Here is a 19,027-nt window from a genome sequence, read left to right as displayed (position 1 = left end):
TCTTGAGACCTGTCAATTAGGAAAAGGAAAATGCTTGAAACTGCAATTAATTAATTTCGAGTTCTTTTACAAGTAAAACATGTTAAATTCATATACATCCTAAAAGTAAATTTTAATGACAAACAGACCCTTTAGTAGTTTGTTCTCCAACACAATTTTTTTTCCATGTACAAGAAATAATAAAAGGAAAAGCTAATTAAACTAAATTCTAGATAGGAACTGGAGCTCCCTTAGAAGGGGGCTTAAGGTCTCCATAACTTTCTCACACGGATGGTTATGAATGCCCTCATATGTGGTCACTACAATGCTCGAATCTTTTGACAGCCGTTGGATCTGTTTCTTCACGTTGCAGGTATGTTGTGTGCACCGGTAGTAGCTCCTGCTCCATCACATGCAAAAATCACACTATTGTGAGGACATATTGCTCCAATGAAAGAAAGAAAAACTACAATATGCAAGTTCAATGAAGTCAAATATCAAAAGAGAATAACAATCAGGTGTAATCTGATTCATTTTCTCGTCACATTCTTTAAGGTTGTGTGGGTACAGGGCGAGAAGTATTGGGTTCGAGTTCGGGGTATTGGTTTTAAGTTCAAGGTATTGGTTTCGAGTTCTAATAATGCTCTGAGTAATGCTTCATAATGCAGATTCAAATCTTTATTGCCCGAATTCTCTTGAAAAATTCTCAATGTACTGAAACAAAATTTTGGAAGCTAATTTGGCAATATAAAAGAAACAAATAACCACACACACACACATATATACCTTTGGTGGATGCTGTTTTTGACAACTTTCTGTCCATATTTTCGCCATCTATAACCGTCGTCAAGAATATCATCTGCACTCCTAGTATGAAATGCAATTCTTTGTGGTACAACTCTTTTGGCCTTACAGCCACCTTTCTTGATCTTATTTGTGTTTACATTTTCACCAATATTATCTCTGGCCACTGGTGGTTGGTGATGATTCTGATCGCCAAACTTAAGAGAACCAGAAAGAAGGCTAACCCAATCGATATCACTAGAAGGAGCAAATTGATCAATTTCCTGTCCAAGTTGGTTGTGAGTTGCCATTGGAAGGATCAATGAGGTTGAAGGAATTAAGTCTTTGAGTTTAAAAATGTCATCATGTACGGGAAGCAATACTGATGGGGTTTCTCCATTATCCATTAGAGACGTAAATGGTTATAGGAGAATTTGGCATGTGTATAGGAATTTATGTTTGTGGGTTTGGTTGAAACAGTTTCATGCAAAAATAGCAAGAAAGAACCCAAATTTCTTGAATCCATAATAAACCCAACTACACTTCACCTAATTCAGTTCAACTGTCCTGCTGCAAAGTAAATGTACCCAAAAAACTATATGTCTTGGCCCTCTTAAATCTTAACATTAGTCATAAAAATATTATTATAGGATTATCTTTGGCATAGTAGTCCTATGTGTTTGTGAATGCCAAGGTGATTAACCCTAATCTTGGGCATAATCATGTATATATGTACTAGTAGATACCAAATTTATGTTTGTAAATACCATAATGAAAATTTAATATCCAGTTTAATTTTTAAGTTGAAAATTAACGAGCAAGCTTCTTTGGAGGATACTCAGCCATGTAAGGTAGTTGTGTAGCTTGAACACAATAGTAAAGATAGTTAAGAGTTGGTTACCAATATCTGTGTGTATAATTAATATTTTTTTGCCAAGGTATTCGTCAGTATAGTTAAGATTTTATAAACATAAAGAAGTATTTATTTAAAAAATTTAACAATCTATTTCGAATTGAAACTTGTCGATGAATATCATTAAATCTTAAATTGGATGATTCTTATTCTCAAAACAACACACTTCTAAGAACAAAGCTTAGGACTTTGGAATTGGATTAAGAACTACTCCCTTTGGCCATAAATATAAACCGTTTTAGCCTTTTGGGATGGTTCTTTTATCCATAACTACAACTAGTTTTGAGATTATCAAAAAGTAGTTAATAATGTTTTTTTAAGTTTACCCTTATTTATATTAAAGAGTAATTAGTTAAATTAATGGATATTTTATCCTAATTTAGGATGATTAGTTACTTTCTTAAATCATCGTGCAACAATTTTCGATAATTTATATTTATGGACAGAGGTAATAATTTCATTCATTCTCTTTGGACACTGATTTTATTAATGTGTATCTAACTTAATTACCAACAAGGCATAAAATTAAAAAATCAATTTCACTCATTTTCTTGAGGTTCCCAAAAATATAATATTTTCAATAAATTTTAATAGTTGTAATGATTTTGGCATGTATTTGTGAATATTGTCTATTTTATATAACATGAAAATACTCTTCTAATCCCATCCATAAATATAGATTGTTAAAGGTTTTAAGAAAACAAATTATTCCCCTAAATTATGATAAAAACTTCATTAATTTGATTAAATTACTCTTAATTTAGTATAATTGTTATTGTATTTAATATATATAAGATTAAAATTTAAAAGTTCAATAATTATTCTTTAATATTTTCAAAACAGCTTATATTTTTGGATAGAAAAATTCTTCTAAAACAATTTATATATGGATAGAAGTAATCTTTAAGTAATTAATAATGTGTTGGTTATAGTAGTAATGATTTTATTTCCCACAAAAATAGAAATACAAAATGTACTTATTGATGGCGTAAAATCCTTTATGCTGTGTGGCCAAACACGATGGAAAAGACCTTAAAATATATTGTTTTTACGTACAAAATGTATTATCCCTTATCCTATATTTAAAAAGAGAAAGAGAAAAAGATCTTGCGGGCTTGATTTGCCCAAGTCATAAGCAGGAACAGGCGTTTGATAAATTTTGGTTGCTTGTGGGTTATTGGTGCGTTGCATAATGAACTTGAAGTTCTTTCAGACTTGGTGGCTCATGAAGGACAAAACCCAATAGAACACGAAAAAGTTAATAGAAAAATAGAAAAAAGAAATAAAGCTAAGAAATGGGAAAAAGGATAATGGAGTTATGGACTTTGATTTGCTTTTATACCCAAAATTGACAATCTTTAACATATATGATATGCATGTGAGTATCTCAGCGAAACAAGACTTCTCTCTCTCCAGCATGCCTAACTAATTAACTAGTTAGGCCACTCGGGTCAAGGAGACTGTGGTAATCACTTTGAAGAAGAAATAACTTTTCAATTCATGCAAATATGATTAATTAAATATCATTTTAATAAGCAAATTACATAACAAGGGCTTAAAATTAAAAAAGAGATAGAAATAGAGTGCATATAAAATTCATAATATCGGGAAAAAATATTATCATCCATTTCAATTTTTGAAAGATAACGTTGCACTTTATGATAATAATATCATTATTATGACTTTTATTATGAGAATTTTATGTATATATTCACTTGAGTACTTGAGGAAAATACTGGTAACACGTAAGAGAAAAATGATACTATAGCAACTAATGACGCTGAGGAGTGGGTACAAGTACATATTAGTATGCATGTCATATATACTTAATCATTATATATATAAAAATAAAATTATTATATAGTTCCGTAATCTCTATATGACTAATTAATTATTGTTTTGAAAATCACTTGTGTAAAATATAAACTCCTCACGCTATCTCCATCCCTCGATATGTCATCTTCAGTTATATGTCTTTCATAACTTCCCCATATTTATTTATCTTTGTTGATTAAAAAGCATGTGGGATTTTTCTTATAGTATTGGAAATGAGTCTATAAATAGCACCAAAGTCCTGAGAGTTCCGAATGCAAGGCAGTTCAGTTGAGTCACTAGTCATGGGTTACAGTAGTTGGGTTGTTGTTCTGTTATTGGCTATAAGTCAAGGTGGGTTAGCCATTCAAAATCAAGAATTATGCTTCAAAGCTTCTAGCTATGGTGATGCACTTGGCAAAGCTATTTTATTTTTTGACGGGCAACGCTCTGGCAAGTTGCCTGCCAACCAGCGAGTTTCTTGGAGAGCTGACTCTGCTCTTTCTGATGGCAAGCCTGATAATGTATGTCCATATATGTATTATACCTTCTCTATCTAGTATGTCAGTTCTGATAGAATTGTTGTTTGAGTTGTGGTTTTCTGTTATTTGCCAGGTCAATTTAACAGGAGGTTACTATGATGCTGGTGATAATGTAAAATTTGGATGGCCAATGTCATATACTCTATCTTTGTTGAGTTGGGCTGCACTTGAGTATCAGAAAGAGATAGCTTCCATCAACCTGCTTGGTTACCTCCAAAATGCAATCCGTTGGGGCACAAACTACCTTTTAAAATCTCATACTTCATCCACGACGTTTTATACCCAGGTATACCATCTCTTTCAAAGATTAACAAGAAGTCTTCTTTTATGTGAAAGTTTATAAATTAAGAAGTAGATTTCATTTTTCATATGGTTGACAGGTAGGTGATGGAAATGCTGATCATGCATGCTGGGAAAGACCGGAAGATATGGACACTCCTCGAACACTCTACAAGATAACACCAAACTCACCAGGCACTGAAGCTGCAGCTGAGGCAGCAGCCGCTCTTGCTGCTGCTTCACTTGTGTTTAAGTCTGTTGACTCCAAATATTCAAACAAGTTATTAAGGCATTCACAATCAGTAAGCTCAACATCAACTATTATCAATTAATATCCCATTAATCTAAATGATAATCACTAATCACTAATTGAGAATGTTCTGCAGTTGTTTGACTTTTCAGACAAGTATAGAGCAACTTATAAAGCTTCTTGCCCTTTCTACTGCTCTTTCTCAGGTTATCAGGTAATTATAATACCTGAAGAGTTTTTATTGTTTAATGGTGGGTATTTTCTTTTTCCTGGGAATTAGTATATCAGCTAATAGTTCCTGAATCATTGTTATAAAAAGGATGAGTTGTTATGGGCTGCGAGTTGGCTATACAAGGCAAGTGGACAAAACAAGTACTTGAGCTATGTTTCTAGCAATAGCGGCTGGAGTCAACCAGTTAACGAGTTCAGTTGGGACAACAAATTTGCTGGAGCTCAGACATTACTAGCAAAGGTTTTCTCAATAATATTCTTTTTTTAAGAAAAAAAATAGCAAATGTTAAACTTCAACTTCTTTTATGTAGAACTATTCATGGACTGTGTCCTTGATGTCAATTTCTGATGCTTGCCAGAAAGGAAAATGCCAACTAATTAATGTTTTTGTTCAGGAATTTTACTCTGGGAAGAAGGATTTGGATAAGTTCCGGGGTGATGCAGAGTCATTTGTTTGTGCATTGATGCCTGGAAGTAGTTCTGTGCAGATTAAAACAACTCCTGGTATGTATTTGAGTACAGATAATTAGGATTTTTATTTTTATTTAAGACTTCTAAATAGAAATTTCTAAATGAAAACATCGATCAATAATATTTGACCAATTTCTTTGCTTCAATAATTTGCAGGTGGTCTTTTATACATTAGAGACAGCTCTAATTTGCAGTATGTAACCAGCTCTACCATGCTTCTGTTTATCTTCTCCAAAACCTTAACTACAAATAATATCAATGGAATCCAATGTGGCTCTGCACATTTCTCTGCCTCTCAAATCAGATCCTTTGCAAAATCACAGGTAAAAATCTATGAACAGTACTAATAATTACAGTATTAGAATTGCCTAGACACAGTTTATAGCTCTACCCATCAAGGGTGAATCTAGGCTCGTTACAAAAAAAAATTATTGATTTGATCTATCATAAAGCTCGGGGCAAGTCAATTCCAATAATTTGCATGCCTCGTGGCTTTCATGCCAAATACAAATATATCCCTGATTGGCATGTGGGCTTTTTAGGTGGACTATATGCTCGGAAATAACCCGATGAAGATGTCATATATGGTGGGGTTTGGCAATAAATACCCAACCCAATTACACCATAGAGGAGCATCAATCCCATCAATTCGAGTGCACAGTGATAAGGTTGGGTGCAACGATGGTTTCTCAATGTATTTCAATTCTAACCGACCAAATCCAAACACGCATATTGGCGCTGTCGTCGGAGGCCCCGATTCAAATGACCAGTACAAAGATTTGAGAACAGAGTACTCACGTGCTGAACCTACTACTTACATGAACGCTGCTTTTGTGGGTTCTGTTTCTGCTTTGCTCACTGAAAAGGAAGCAGATTGCTCCACAGTTATGTCGCAAGAAACTTTCTTGGATGATTTGGTTGCTCAGGCCTAATTGATCTTCAAGGAAATAGAAAATGGTTGATATAAGTAATAATTACTACCAATAATTGAAGAAAAATTTTAAAGTCTTTATTAATTAAGAGGTTCAGTTTTATATTCTGTTAAATGAAATGTAATGGTATATTTATAAAAGGAAATAATTATATTTCCTGTAGTTTGTCTAATGTACTTATGTACCAACGTAAAAAAATAGTAATCTTCCTAATAATTAGAAGCTTTGTCTTATTTATAATATTTTATTTTTCATTTTTTTGGCATTTGAAAATAGAAATATTGCATTAAAATTTAAATTTCTAACCTTCTTATATTATGAGATATATACTCAACTATTAAACATGTCTAATTATTTTTTTTAAAAAATGACAACAAAAGAATTTCTTGATTAATTAAATTTTTTGTGGGGAAATGAATCAGTATACAACATAAATAATACAACAACTTTAAAAAATGAAAAACTAATTATTTTTTCTTCACACACATATCTTCATACGATCGAGTAAGAGCGGTATCCAAATAAAACATTTCTAACAGTGACAACTTGAGATTTTAAACTGTGATTTTGCCGGTAAAATTCATCTAATTAATACGTTTTCTATTTAGAGAATAATCTAACTGTATAATATCCTTTTAAAGAAATAATTGCAATTGATAAGCATATCTAATCAAGGACTAGGGCTTAAATGCATATCAAAAGGCCAACAACCAAATCTTAATTTGGTCTCCAATCCTAATGCACTACATAAATATATTATATCAATTGACAAGTAATTCCACGACCTAAAGTTTGAAACAAAGCACTAAGTCCGTCTGTCTCATCATACTCATAGCTGGAAACAAATGAAAATAATCAAATGGGCCGTGTATTTTAAGTGAATTAATAATTTAATATCGATCGATCAATAAGATATGATATAATAAATTTTTTTTAATAATATAAAGAATGAGAGGACTTAAATTTCGGCCTCCTAATAAATTAAGAACGCTGGAATTATTTGGACGCGCCTAATTTTGTACGACCACACAAATATAACAAAGTCAAGTTGTCCAAAAATGAAAAAAACCAATGTAATTTCATTACTTTAAGCAAAGTAATTGCAAGCAGTGCTTATCTTGCTTAATTATAATATAAAACGAGTGTCGTTTTCTCTCTCACAAGGCGGTGGAGGGTAGGGCTAAAACTTGATTATAAAATTCTTTACAAGATCCAACTTGTTTAACCTCTTAATATTTAAATCAACCAAAACAGGAGTTCAAGTCATTTCATTGTAACCCTTTCTTGCCCTAATAAAAAGGAAGACTAGCTAGCCACAATTTTGATGTTCATACTTTATTCTATACGTGAATAAGTAGTGAACTTAAAAAGAATAATTGATTTAATTAATTAATTATTTTTTGTTTAGGTTATGTTGATTAACTTATCTTACTCCCTAATACACAACATTCTACTCTTTTTGTCTCATGTTTTCAAAACATCAATTTGAAATTCGATCGTGCAAGCTAAAATGGGATTCATTTCAATTACAATCATTATTTTTATTATGAATTTCGGTGAAGTTATTAATTAAATTTCAATTTGTATCAATAAAATCACTTCAATTTTGTTATTTCATTAGAATTCTTAAGTTGAAAATAATCATGAAATAAAATTTTATAGCCATTCATTTAGTTCTATAATTAGAAATTGTAAATCATTACACTTTTTCCTTTGTCACAAATAAATTAAAATATTAATTAAACTTTCAATAAAAATTGGAAAAAAACTAATGATTTTATGTAAAAAGAAAAAAAAAATCGAAGTTGTTACTATCAATATAAATTGAAGTTTGGGAACAATTGTATTTAAAAAAAAAAAAAAAAAAAAAAAAAAAAAAAAGCTTATTAACAATGATGAAATTATCATGTGAACTAAAGGTAATTAAAATTAATAGGTTATTAACAAGAACAAATGATAGGATTGAAATAGGCTTCAGAATTGAAAATTTGTGAGTTTAAATTCGGGTAGAAGTACTCAAAATTATCAAAACCTAAGCCAATTAATTTATAAATAAACCTAAACTTAAATTCACAAAGTAAAAATGTGCGAGAAGAAATTAAGATATATAATTTTCATGCTCATAGCTAATTAATTAACACAAACTTCCTTAGCATACAAAGGTAACTACTAACTCCATAGTTAAAACACAACATTTAAGATTTTTGTTCTTGTATCCTTTTTGTCTGATATTTAGAAACCATCTCTTTGAGGATGGAGAACTGTACAAAAACTAAACTAAAAGTACCCGACAAAAATTTGGGAAGTATTAAAAGAAAAAAGAAAAGAAAAGATTATTAATCTTATATATTAGCAAAGGCTAGCTCGAACCTTTTAAGCAACAGTAGCTGCAAATTGATGATCCATATTAAATAGTCCTTCAAAATCCTCTAAGCTTGGAAACATATCATCGGTAAAAACTATGTCCTGCATGGGAATTTCATTGCTTCCACCATCATCAAGAACCTGTTCTTCTTCCTCATTTTTGATTCTCACGTTTTGCATCAACTGATCTTCTTCAGTGGAAGTCATTGAAGGAGTTGTTGAAGAAGAAGGAAAGGTTTCATCTTTTTTAATGTTTTGCATGTTATTGGGTTCATTAATGGCTACGGCTTGTTTAGCCATGGTAGACTTAATTCTCGTGCTACCAGCAAGAGAATTTCTACGAGTAGGATGGGCATGGCTATGCTCACCTGTGTAGTTTATTATGAATATTGATGGGTCAGAACTGCTTCTTTCTACTTGTTTTCTTGCTAAACATCCTTTTAAACTGCTACACCTATAGTAGCTCCTGCTTTTTGTTGAGCAAAGTGAAACACAACAATATTAATTCTTTGAATAGAGAGAGTGTCATAGCCCAGCCCATGGTCAATATTGTCCGCTTTGGGGCTCCAGCCCGTACGAGTACCCCCTCACGGTTTTGTTTTCAGGCAGGCTTTGCAACCCGCCCAAAAGGCCTCTTCCAGAGTGCGCAGCCCAATGGTCGATATTGTCCGCTTTGAGGAGTTGATAACTACATTCCCTCTCACGGTTTTGTTCCTTTGGGAGTTGATAACTACATTCCCCAAAGAAGGCCTCAACCATGTTCTGGAACCACCCCTCTTATGTACAGGACCACCCCCTCGTACTTAACCGATGTGGGATTTGCCTAAGGTGTGCTGGCCTTGCCACATACACCCCCCCTTGGGGACTCAGCGTCCTCGCTGAGGTTTGCCCCACCACCGGCCAGAGGAACGAGGGTCGGCTCTGATACCAATTGTCATAGCCCAGCCCATGGTCAATATTGTCCGCTTTGGGGCTCCAGCCCGTACGAGTACCCCCTCACGGTTTTGTTTTCAGGCAGGCTTTGCAACCCGCCCAAAAGGCCTCTTCCAGAGTGCGCAGCCCAATGGTCGATATTGTCCGCTTTGAGGAGTTGATAACTACATTCCCTCTCACGGTTTTGTTCCTTTGGGAGTTGATAACTACATTCCCCAAAGAAGGCCTCAACCATGTTCTGGAACCACCCCTCTTATGTACAGGACCACCCCCTCGTACTTAACCGATGTGGGATTTGCCTAAGGTGTGCTGGCCTTGCCACAGGGGTGTATGTGGCAAGGCCAGCACACCTTAGGCAAATCCCACATCGGTTAAGTACGAGGGGGTGGTCCTGTACATAAGAGGGGTGGTTCCAGAACATGGTTGAGGCCTTCTTTGGGGAATGTAGTTATCAACTCCCAAAGGAACAAAACCGTGAGAGGGAATGTAGTTATCAACTCCTCAAAGCGGACAATATCGACCATTGGGCTGCGCACTCTGGAAGAGGCCTTTTGGGCGGGTTGCAAAGCCTGCCTGAAAACAAAACCGTGAGGGGGTACTCGTACGGGCTGGAGCCCCAAAGCGGACAATATTGACCATGGGCTGGGCTATGACAATTGGTATCAGAGCCGACCCTCGTTCCTCTGGCCGGTGGTGGGGCAAACCTCAGCGAGGACGCTGAGTCCCCAAGGGGGGGTGTATGTGGCAAGGCCAGCACACCTTAGGCAAATCCCACATCGGTTAAGTACGAGGGGGTGGTCCTGTACATAAGAGGGGTGGTTCCAGAACATGGTTGAGGCCTTCTTTGGGGAATGTAGTTATCAACTCCCAAAGGAACAAAACCGTGAGAGGGAATGTAGTTATCAACTCCTCAAAGCGGACAATATCGACCATTGGGCTGCGCACTCTGGAAGAGGCCTTTTGGGCGGGTTGCAAAGCCTGCCTGAAAACAAAACCGTGAGGGGGTACTCGTACGGGCTGGAGCCCCAAAGCGGACAATATTGACCATGGGCTGGGCTATGACAGAGAGCCTTCCATGTACATATCATTTAAAAAGCTAACCCTTTTCTGCTGTTTTTTTCTTTTTTTCTTTTCCTAATTTCAGCTTAATTTCATTATTCGCAAAACAATTTTAATTAGTGCAGCAAAGCTAACGAAAGCTTAATATTAGACTTTTTGGCCTGGATTATACTAGATTGAAATGGAAAAAAGAAAGAGTTTAGGCAATTGAAGTTAATCTTTACCTTGGATATGGAGATCCCTTGATGGGTTTTTGCCCATATTTACGCCAAGCCCACATATCAGATGAGAGGCCATCTTCTGTAACATGTTTAACCACTCTCTTTTGCTGGTTTTTTCTGCTGATGAAGCATTAATAAACCCATTAGAGATCTAAACTTTGAGAAAAGTAATTCTAAATAAACTGTATTAACCATATCAGAAAGATAGACTTGATATATATAGTCTGAAACAAAAAAAAAAAAAAAAGTAAAAAGAAATTCACAAACTTTGTTGAACTCCAAAAATATATAAAAAATAATATAAATTTAATTAACTGACCTCCTTTTTAACTTGGCTGCCATAGTAGCATCAGTTGCAATAACAGGACTAGCAGATCCAGAAAAAGCTTGCTGCTTTTGCAGTTTCTGATCTGGCTCTTTCATTTCACAGTTGGATATTATAGACATGGAATCGGAACTTGAAGTATTAATAGTAGGGTTACTTTGTGCGGAACGAGCCTGCTGGCGCAAAAAGGGTTTGCAAATTTCTTCATGGCCAGCTAAATCTGATTTAGACTCAAAGATTTCCAAGAAACTCCAAAGATCATCATCTTGATCAAGATTCAAAGGAGCAAACACAGACGGTGGGTTATTATTCATGATATTGGCAGAGGCAGCTTCACTGGTACTGCGTCCTCTAACCACAGCTTGTAGATCCCAGTCTTCGGTTAAAGTAAACTCGCCCATCAACTAAAGATTGCAGTGTAAACACAGAGGAAACAAGGTGATGACTTTCTTGTTGGAGAAGAGAAAATGGAGAGAGAGAGAGAGAGAACAATAGAAAATAATTGAAGGAAAGGTTTATTTATATATTGGAGAAGAAGACCTTTTCAAAGCTAGCTGTTTTCGAAGTCTGATCCTTTTCCATTTAAACTGGTTTATTCTTTTTTTGCTGGTTTTGCATTTCCACTGGGTTGACTTTTTAAAATGTCAAAAGCTTAGTATGTACTATATGGACCAATAATTGGAACTTTGTATAAACCTCAAAACTCTCACTACCTAAAACTAGTGGGCATGGGAAATCAAATTATTCCTTTCAATTAATTTTTTTAATTGGCATGTTTTCTGGAACTTAATATTCAAAATCTTTCAAATCAAAGCAACTTTAAAATTAATTAATTTGTAGTATGGTATTCTCAAGCAATAAAATATTTTATTTTCATCGGTAAATTAAGAAATATAAATTAACTTGTATGGTTTGTTCCATTTCTAAACTCTTCTTGTATTATGTATGGTAATATTAAATATAATTTCTTAATTTTTATATGCATGATATTCCACTAACTTAGAAGTAATAACCAGAATTAATACGATAAATCCCACGGGACTTTCGAAATTTGAAATTATTAGTTATTTTATATCTTTTTTTTTTAAGGCAAACAAATGAAACTTGTTTGCATTACCCATACATGTAAAATAAAGAATATGGTAAAATATCTCGCAATTTAAAACGAGCATGAGAGTAGGAGGCTCGTGCTAGATAACGAGTTTCTATTACATGCTAGTTATTTCATATCCACCTTCATTAACATTCATATATTATAAATTGATGATACATGCAATTTAATTAATTAATTCATGAGAAAGAAGAACTAGTTTATGTAATTTTCTGACAGATAAGTACGAAATTTTTAAGAATTTTAGGTACCTCTCTGTGTATAAAATTCCATAGTCAAAAAAAAAAAAAAAAAAAAGAAGTCGGCCAGTGTCACCAACTTGCAAGAATTTTAGGTACCTCTCTATCAAGATTGAAGAGTAATGTTGTTACGTACAAAAAGGGGAAGCTCCAAAATGGGATTTTTACATATGGACCACTCCCATATGATCTCATCTTCTTATTACAACATATTCAAGATTATGCTTCAATTGTCTTCATATAACCATTTGCCCAGTCAAGACAAGGTCTAACTTTGCACCCTAAATATTGCTGTGCATCGAATTTTTTATATAAAATCAAAATTATCAGAAATTCATCTTTTTCTTTTTCTCCTTTTTTTGTCTCTTTGCCTCTTTTGCCTAAGAACATAGTCTACAAAGAGTAGGCAACTTGATTTTTTATTTATTTTTTTTTTTTTTTTTTTGAGTTGAAATTGGATAAAAAGGGTTTATATTTTTAAAAGTACTAGAAATATTTCACGTGTTGGTTTTGTTCTTTGGGTTTCAAAGATTTACGCTAGAAAAGGAAGAAGGGCATGTGTCTTTTCTTTGTAATTATTAATTATGTACGTTTTGAAGATTAAATTCTAGAAGACAAGACACTTTGTTTTATTTTAGAAAAATTGGAAGGATAAATTCCACACCCTTGTAGGAAATTAACATTGTGCTAATCATTATAATTTCATATGAAGTTATCTATATATATACATATATGAAAAAGGTTTATTTACATTATATGTACACACTTAAATAACGACAATTCGAATAAGACGTAAGTAAGAAAATAATAATAATAACAATAGTAAAAGATGATAGTTTTTTCAAATAATTATTAATTGGGCATACGAACAATAAATGTAAATATAATATAAATAACTATTTCCATATATATATATATATATATATATATATATTAATTTACGTTAACAAAAATGAAATTGATGATGCAAAGTGAGGAGAGTTTTGAATTATAATCATATTGAAGAATCATATTAAATTCAATATTAAGTTATTTGTTTATTTTTGTATTCAACCTCCATCAAGTCAATAATTTATGAGTTCAACTTGTTTCATGTACAACCTAACACTTTGACCACCGAAATTACTTACCTGCATATGTGACGGACTGACGGTGCTGGACTTCGTTATCAATTTTACGCTATTGTTTTTCCTAATAAAATTTTGAAAAATTGTTATTATATAAATGAAAATGTAAAATTAAATAACATAATTGCTTAATATTTCAAATCATGTTTATTACAAAGATCTAATTAATTACTTGGCTTATTTTGTTTGTGCAGGAATTTTGAATTTTTTTTATTTTAAGTCTTGACAACTCATAATCTTGAAGTAATATTTATAAATTAATTATTTAAAATTGAAACTTACTTGACGCTATATTTTGATTCTTAGTCTACATTACAAATAATTAACTAAACGACGTCACACTGACTTTTTGTTACTGTGTACAATATATATATATATATATATATATATATATATATATATATATATATATATATATATATATATGCATCATGTGTACGATATGTGAAATGCATAAGAAAAAAATAATAATACTAACAATAAAGAATCACGCAGCATGACGTCACAATCACGCTACTAGGTGGTAACCATATTCAACTATCCATTCCTTATTTATGGGCTTCTTCAAGTTGAATGGGCCTACAGTCAAAGCCCATTTACTGCTCTAGATTCGAGATAAGCACGCAATGAACCCACCATTCTCTCCGCTATTATTTATTATTAAGACAAGGAAAAAGTTCCCTTCCCATTCACAGACCATAGAATAATTTTCTGTCATTCAAATTCAATCACCAGAGAGAAACGTTCTCGTGTTTTGTCATCCATGAATGGCAGGAGAAATTTCCTACAGAAAAGAAATTGGAATCGACAGAGAAAAAAACTAATGTAGCAAGACTTGGAATTTTCATATTTGTTAAACCAAGCAGATGATTAGAAATTGTTCCCAAAAAAATAAAGCATTCAAGAACCGTCCACCGTTCTCGGTTGGACAATTAGGTGATCTTATGGCAGCACCTTACGGTTGAGAGAAAATAAGAACACTAGAAAGATTCAATTCGAGAACAGGGTAATGACTTCAGAACAATTTGAATGATATTCATTGTCATTCGCGCATTACCCAAACAAAATTGTTAATGATAATTATTGCGTTTACACAACCAAAGATATAAATAGAGAATGATTACAGAAAAAACCTCCAATTTATCACTATGAATTAATAAATGCATGGTACTGTAAATCTGATTAGCCGCTGCAATATACAGACCGGTACAGGCAACTGAACTCCTAACCAAAATTTTCAGCCTCTTCTGCACATGAGACTCACTCTCTTTCCATCTACACAGAACTTCTGACTGCCTTCCAACTGTTGACACGAAAAGAAATGTCAACATATTCTTTAAGGCAGGACTTAAGTTATAGGGAATGGGGGGATGCAAGGTTCTAAAAAATTTAGTGGAAATTCTCTTCATGGAAGAAAATAAACCCAACTTGATGAGTATTCAATCTGACTTACTAGAAAAATAAATATTATAAATGGGAAAAACAATTTGAATTGTCATGCCCACAAAATAATAGGGGCATGAGATGAGAATGTTATGATCCTTACCTTTTGTTTCAGGTGAGTAAGAGCATCTCTTTTTGAAGAGAAATTGGAAAAAACAGTAGATGAATGCTCTTCAATAAGAACTTTCAGCTTTTTTAGCTTTAAGGACTCCCCTGGTACCTGATATAATCACCAGTTAGAGAAATGACAATATAGTTTTATATAGCCAGAGATATTGCATAGTCTCACCTGACGTAGAATTCGTTTGCACAGTTTTTTCAACTTTACTTTTTGTTCATCAACATTTTTTCCTGGAGCGTCGCGTTTTCTTTTTCCTAAGGAGCCAAAATTGGCAGAAATCTCATTATCAACTTTCTCTTCGACATTCTCCACTGCTGGCGCATCATTATGGTTTTCTTCTGAGGAATCAAAATCAGCAGAATCCACATCATCATCAGCAGAATCCTCATCATCACTGTCACTAAAAGATGTCTTTTTTCCCTGGAAGCGGACACCGGCTATTTTCTTTGGTTGACTTTTAATGCCCAGTCCTTGCTTTCCAGCTGTGGCATTATCCTGGAAATTGCAGAAGCAGAAAAATCCCATCAGTAAATAGTCTGAAATCCTTGTTGGTCCTCTCCTCTAGCATTCTAATCCTAACACGCTGTAGCCAAAATTCAACCTTTCTGTCAGCATGTATGATAACTAACACTGAACTTGTGCTGCACTATACTCATTTTGCTTCATTTCAAGAAGTTCAATTGGAGCACAAGGAAAAAAAGGAACAGGTACACACTGAGAGAATGATAAATACACATCTTTCAAGCATATTTTCAAAAACCAAGTATAATACTCAAACAAAAACATAGCAAACAGGAAGGGGAATTTGGAAAAGACGCATACTTGGACAAGTTTGTAAAGGTTCTCTTGATCTTCTTCAAGAAATGCAGTTCTCTCATTACACTTTTGAGCATTTCCAGTTTTGCTTGATTTCTTTTTATTTTGAGCTCCAAGTAAACCTCCTGGGACAAATCCCAATTTATAGCCCCACCATTCTGGAGAAACCTCTTCAACTTTGAATTCTGTGACAATATACTGAGGTTATTTCTACAATCCATTAATTAAATTATGTTTTCCAACAAGCAGAGAAACAGTTAATAGTTGCTGAGAAAATCCAAAAAGACTTATAGGAACAGCACAGATGAATTATGCGGAGAAAGACCTCTAACAACATTGCATATGCAAAATTTACAAGAGCATTGGATAAAGACAGAAATGTTTACAAGCACTTCATTCAAAGTACACTGATTGGTTCCACCAACGACACGTTATCTTAGAATAGATGATAGACGTAAAAAAGAGTAGCACAACTAAAATAAGAAAATTCAGAGCTTTCAATATTGCCTTTACGCAACATAGACAAAAAACTGGCTTGAACATCCAAAAATGCTATCACCAATATAAAAATTAGTGATTGTCTACTTGCATTATTATACCTTCAGGATAAAAAGCTTCAGTCTCAACTGCCTCAGAAGAAAGTGATTCATTTTCGGTATTAGAATTTGTTTGGGATGACTCTTCAACCCTTTTGACCTGCATAAAAAGAATTGCCATGAAAAATTTAAACCTCTGAACTCAGAAGTTGTGTTTAAGTCAAAATTGAAATAAAAATGTAAAAGGACATCCCAAGGCTTTCTAAGGGAGGAAAAATAAATCTGATAATTTGAGGGCAGCATGGACTTGAACTTTATGATGCAGGCTTTCAAATTGAAGAATATGCATCTATGAATACTGCCAAAACCAAATGCATGATCAAAGATGGATGGAATTGTAATCAAGTAAACAATATCCTATCCAAGAGATTGTAAATATAACATGCTTGGGCAGTTTTACATGATATGATAATGAACCTAAATTTCATACGTGCTAAAACGTTGTGACAGACAAACAAGACACGCTTTGAATTATATCTCACAACCTAAACAAGAACAAATTCTGATTAGTACGTGCTAAAACGTTGTGACAGACAAACAAGACACGCTTTGAATTATATCTCACAACCTAAACAAGAACAAATTCTGATTAGCAAAAATAGATAAGCAGAATTTGTAGAAAATGGGATATTTAGATTATGGGCTTCCAAGCAGACAATCCATTAATTCATTGAGAAACTAACAAGTTGATTTGAGCATATAAACCATATCCAATTCCAACTTATAAAACACCAAAAGCATCAAAGTACTCAACATCCCTGCTTTGACCATTTAACAGATGTTTAGTCACCAAAGTTTAGAACTTACTAGAATCCCTTCAAGATCCTTCGAAGAATATGACTGGACAAGCTTTCCTCTCTCTCTTCTCTTATACCTGCAACAATTTGGAAAATATATCATTAGAAAAAGCAATTGCTACTGGACAAGTGATATGCAGATGCAATTGAGCAATTATCTTAACTGAATTACTGTAAAGCTAGTTACCATCTACATAGTAGAAAATTGATAAATATAAACAAAAGTGAAATTTTACTGCACTAACCTTCCCTGTGGTCGAGTAGCCTTAACAACTGGTTCTTGGAGACCAGTAGATACACCAGTCTCTGTTGTTTCTTCTTTGTTCTTCTTTTCAACAACTGTTTTAGACAGGACCTATAATTGTCAGTCAACAATTATAAATGGGACATCTAATTACATTTTTATCTGAATTCCAAGGTACCATACTATACCTTCATCAGTTGTATGCGCTGCTTGCTGTTGATTAAATACAAAAAGTGCACATAAAAAAGTCATAAACAAATTGCTTGAAAAATAGTGTACTTATTAGTTACAAGTAACAAAGTCAATCTTGAATAATTAACATGCAGCATAAATACCACTTTCAATCTCTTGAGTATGCTATCAAATTGAGTTGTATCAAATGCCCAATTGCTCGGCTTCTCTACACCAACACCTGTTTAAAAAAAAAAAAAATGAATATTAATGTTTCCATTTGCCAACAAATGCTTGCTACATCATAAACAGCTTACGACTTATAAGTTTGATTACATTAGCCAAAATTATATTATTCAAAAACTCATGTTATATTTTCCATTGTCACAAAGTTTCTAATCAACCAAACACAGCATAGAGCTCAACTCTAACAAATAGAAAAACAAATAGGAAGGTGTGTTGAAAATAAAACTAAAAAGGAAAAATGAAATACCTGTAGTGTCCTGTTTGTTCTTGACTCTAACATATCCCTTGATCCCTTGCTTGTCTTTCCCTAGCCCCTCTCCTTCTTCCCATCCCTACACAAACAAACATGATAATAAAAAACCAAACGGAGCGCGCACACACACACACACACACACACACAAACGTACCATTTGTTTCATGAGGCGGAAAGCAGGGGATGCACGTGCGACGCCGACATAACAGACAGGGGCTTCGGGTGCGGCCATTTCTGCCGCCTTTATTTATTTTTCTAGTTCTTTTTCTTCTTTGTATCGCCGCGAGCTGTAGCCGTATATTTTACCTTGGTGGAGTAACGAAGAGAAGAAAGGAAAAGCTTTTGAGGACAGAAAGAAGCAAAAACCTAGAAGGTGAAGTGGAGGAAGTATACGGTGATCGCCAAGGGTTTTGGGTTCGGTGCGGATGCAACTTTAAGCGGTTAGGATTTGATCTGCTTCGTAAACTATTTTTGCGAATTGCGGACCCTAACAATCGACGTCTGTATTTCTTTTAACCTAGACGGTTCTACCATGTAACACAAGGACGGATTATATTTCGAAAAAACGACATCGTTTTTTCGGCTGGTGGGTTCCCCTTATTCCAGTTTTGCTATTTCTGCTTTGTGGCCACGGTGTCCGAATTTTTTAAAATAAGGCGACAGAACTTTTCTTTTTTTTCATCTTTATATTACACATAATATAAACATGCTTTTAAAATATATTTTTCATAATTTAAATGCTTACAACTCTTAAAGTTAATCAATAAAA

The 19,027-nt window shown here is 33.7% G+C and overlaps 4 protein-coding genes across 7 annotated transcripts; 1 reads left to right on the top strand and 3 right to left on the bottom strand.

The window, feature by feature from the left end:
- Positions 1-16: 16 nt before the first annotated feature.
- WRKY56 (WRKY DNA-binding protein 56) lies at positions 17-1,194 on the bottom strand. The gene is made up of 2 exons (XM_012231814.4): positions 766-1,194; positions 17-379 (listed from the first exon to the last, which is right to left on the bottom strand). Exons 1-2 carry the CDS (start codon positions 1,167-1,169, stop codon positions 202-204), a joined length of 582 nt encoding a protein of 193 aa, XP_012087204.1. The 5' UTR covers positions 1,170-1,194; the 3' UTR covers positions 17-201.
- A 2,544-nt stretch (positions 1,195-3,738) lies between these two features.
- On the top strand, positions 3,739-6,408 carry LOC105645747 (endoglucanase). The gene is made up of 8 exons (XM_012231428.4): positions 3,739-4,011; positions 4,103-4,315; positions 4,410-4,610; positions 4,695-4,772; positions 4,878-5,030; positions 5,185-5,293; positions 5,417-5,583; positions 5,803-6,408. Exons 1-8 carry the CDS (start codon positions 3,763-3,765, stop codon positions 6,190-6,192), a joined length of 1,560 nt encoding a protein of 519 aa, XP_012086818.2. The 5' UTR covers positions 3,739-3,762; the 3' UTR covers positions 6,193-6,408.
- Positions 6,409-8,290: 1,882 nt separating this feature from the next.
- Positions 8,291-11,675, bottom strand: LOC105646044 (WRKY transcription factor 22). Of its 4 annotated transcripts, none has more exons than XM_037636920.2 (3): positions 11,089-11,675; positions 10,773-10,889; positions 8,291-9,025 (listed from the first exon to the last, which is right to left on the bottom strand). In XM_037636920.2, the coding sequence occupies exons 1-3, from the start codon at positions 11,493-11,495 to the stop codon at positions 8,566-8,568; spliced, it is 984 nt and encodes a 327-aa protein (XP_037492848.1). In that variant the 5' UTR covers positions 11,496-11,675; the 3' UTR covers positions 8,291-8,565. The 4 variants fall into 4 exon arrangements, with proteins under 4 accessions (XP_037492848.1, XP_037492849.1, XP_012087205.1 ...); XM_037636921.2 differs by having other exon boundaries at positions 10,773-10,886; positions 11,089-11,674; XM_012231815.4 differs by having other exon boundaries at positions 8,291-9,022; positions 11,089-11,672.
- Positions 11,676-14,581: 2,906 nt separating this feature from the next.
- On the bottom strand, positions 14,582-18,725 carry LOC105645748 (D111/G-patch domain-containing protein). The gene is made up of 11 exons (XM_089720197.1): positions 18,413-18,725; positions 18,253-18,337; positions 17,924-18,000; positions 17,777-17,801; positions 17,590-17,683; positions 17,355-17,421; positions 16,551-16,647; positions 15,958-16,136; positions 15,304-15,630; positions 15,118-15,234; positions 14,582-14,874 (listed from the first exon to the last, which is right to left on the bottom strand). The coding sequence occupies exons 1-11, from the start codon at positions 18,488-18,490 to the stop codon at positions 14,809-14,811; spliced, it is 1,212 nt and encodes a 403-aa protein (XP_089576323.1). The 5' UTR covers positions 18,491-18,725; the 3' UTR covers positions 14,582-14,808.
- Between the last annotated feature and the right edge of the window lie 302 nt (positions 18,726-19,027).

The sequence above is a fragment of the Jatropha curcas genome, chromosome 4, assembly GCF_041381405.1.
Source record: "Jatropha curcas cultivar XTBG-Jc1 chromosome 4, XTBG_Jcur_1.0, whole genome shotgun sequence".
NCBI classification, from domain to species: Eukaryota; Viridiplantae; Streptophyta; class Magnoliopsida; order Malpighiales; family Euphorbiaceae; genus Jatropha; species Jatropha curcas.
This window is presented reverse-complemented; position numbering and strand designations above follow the sequence as displayed.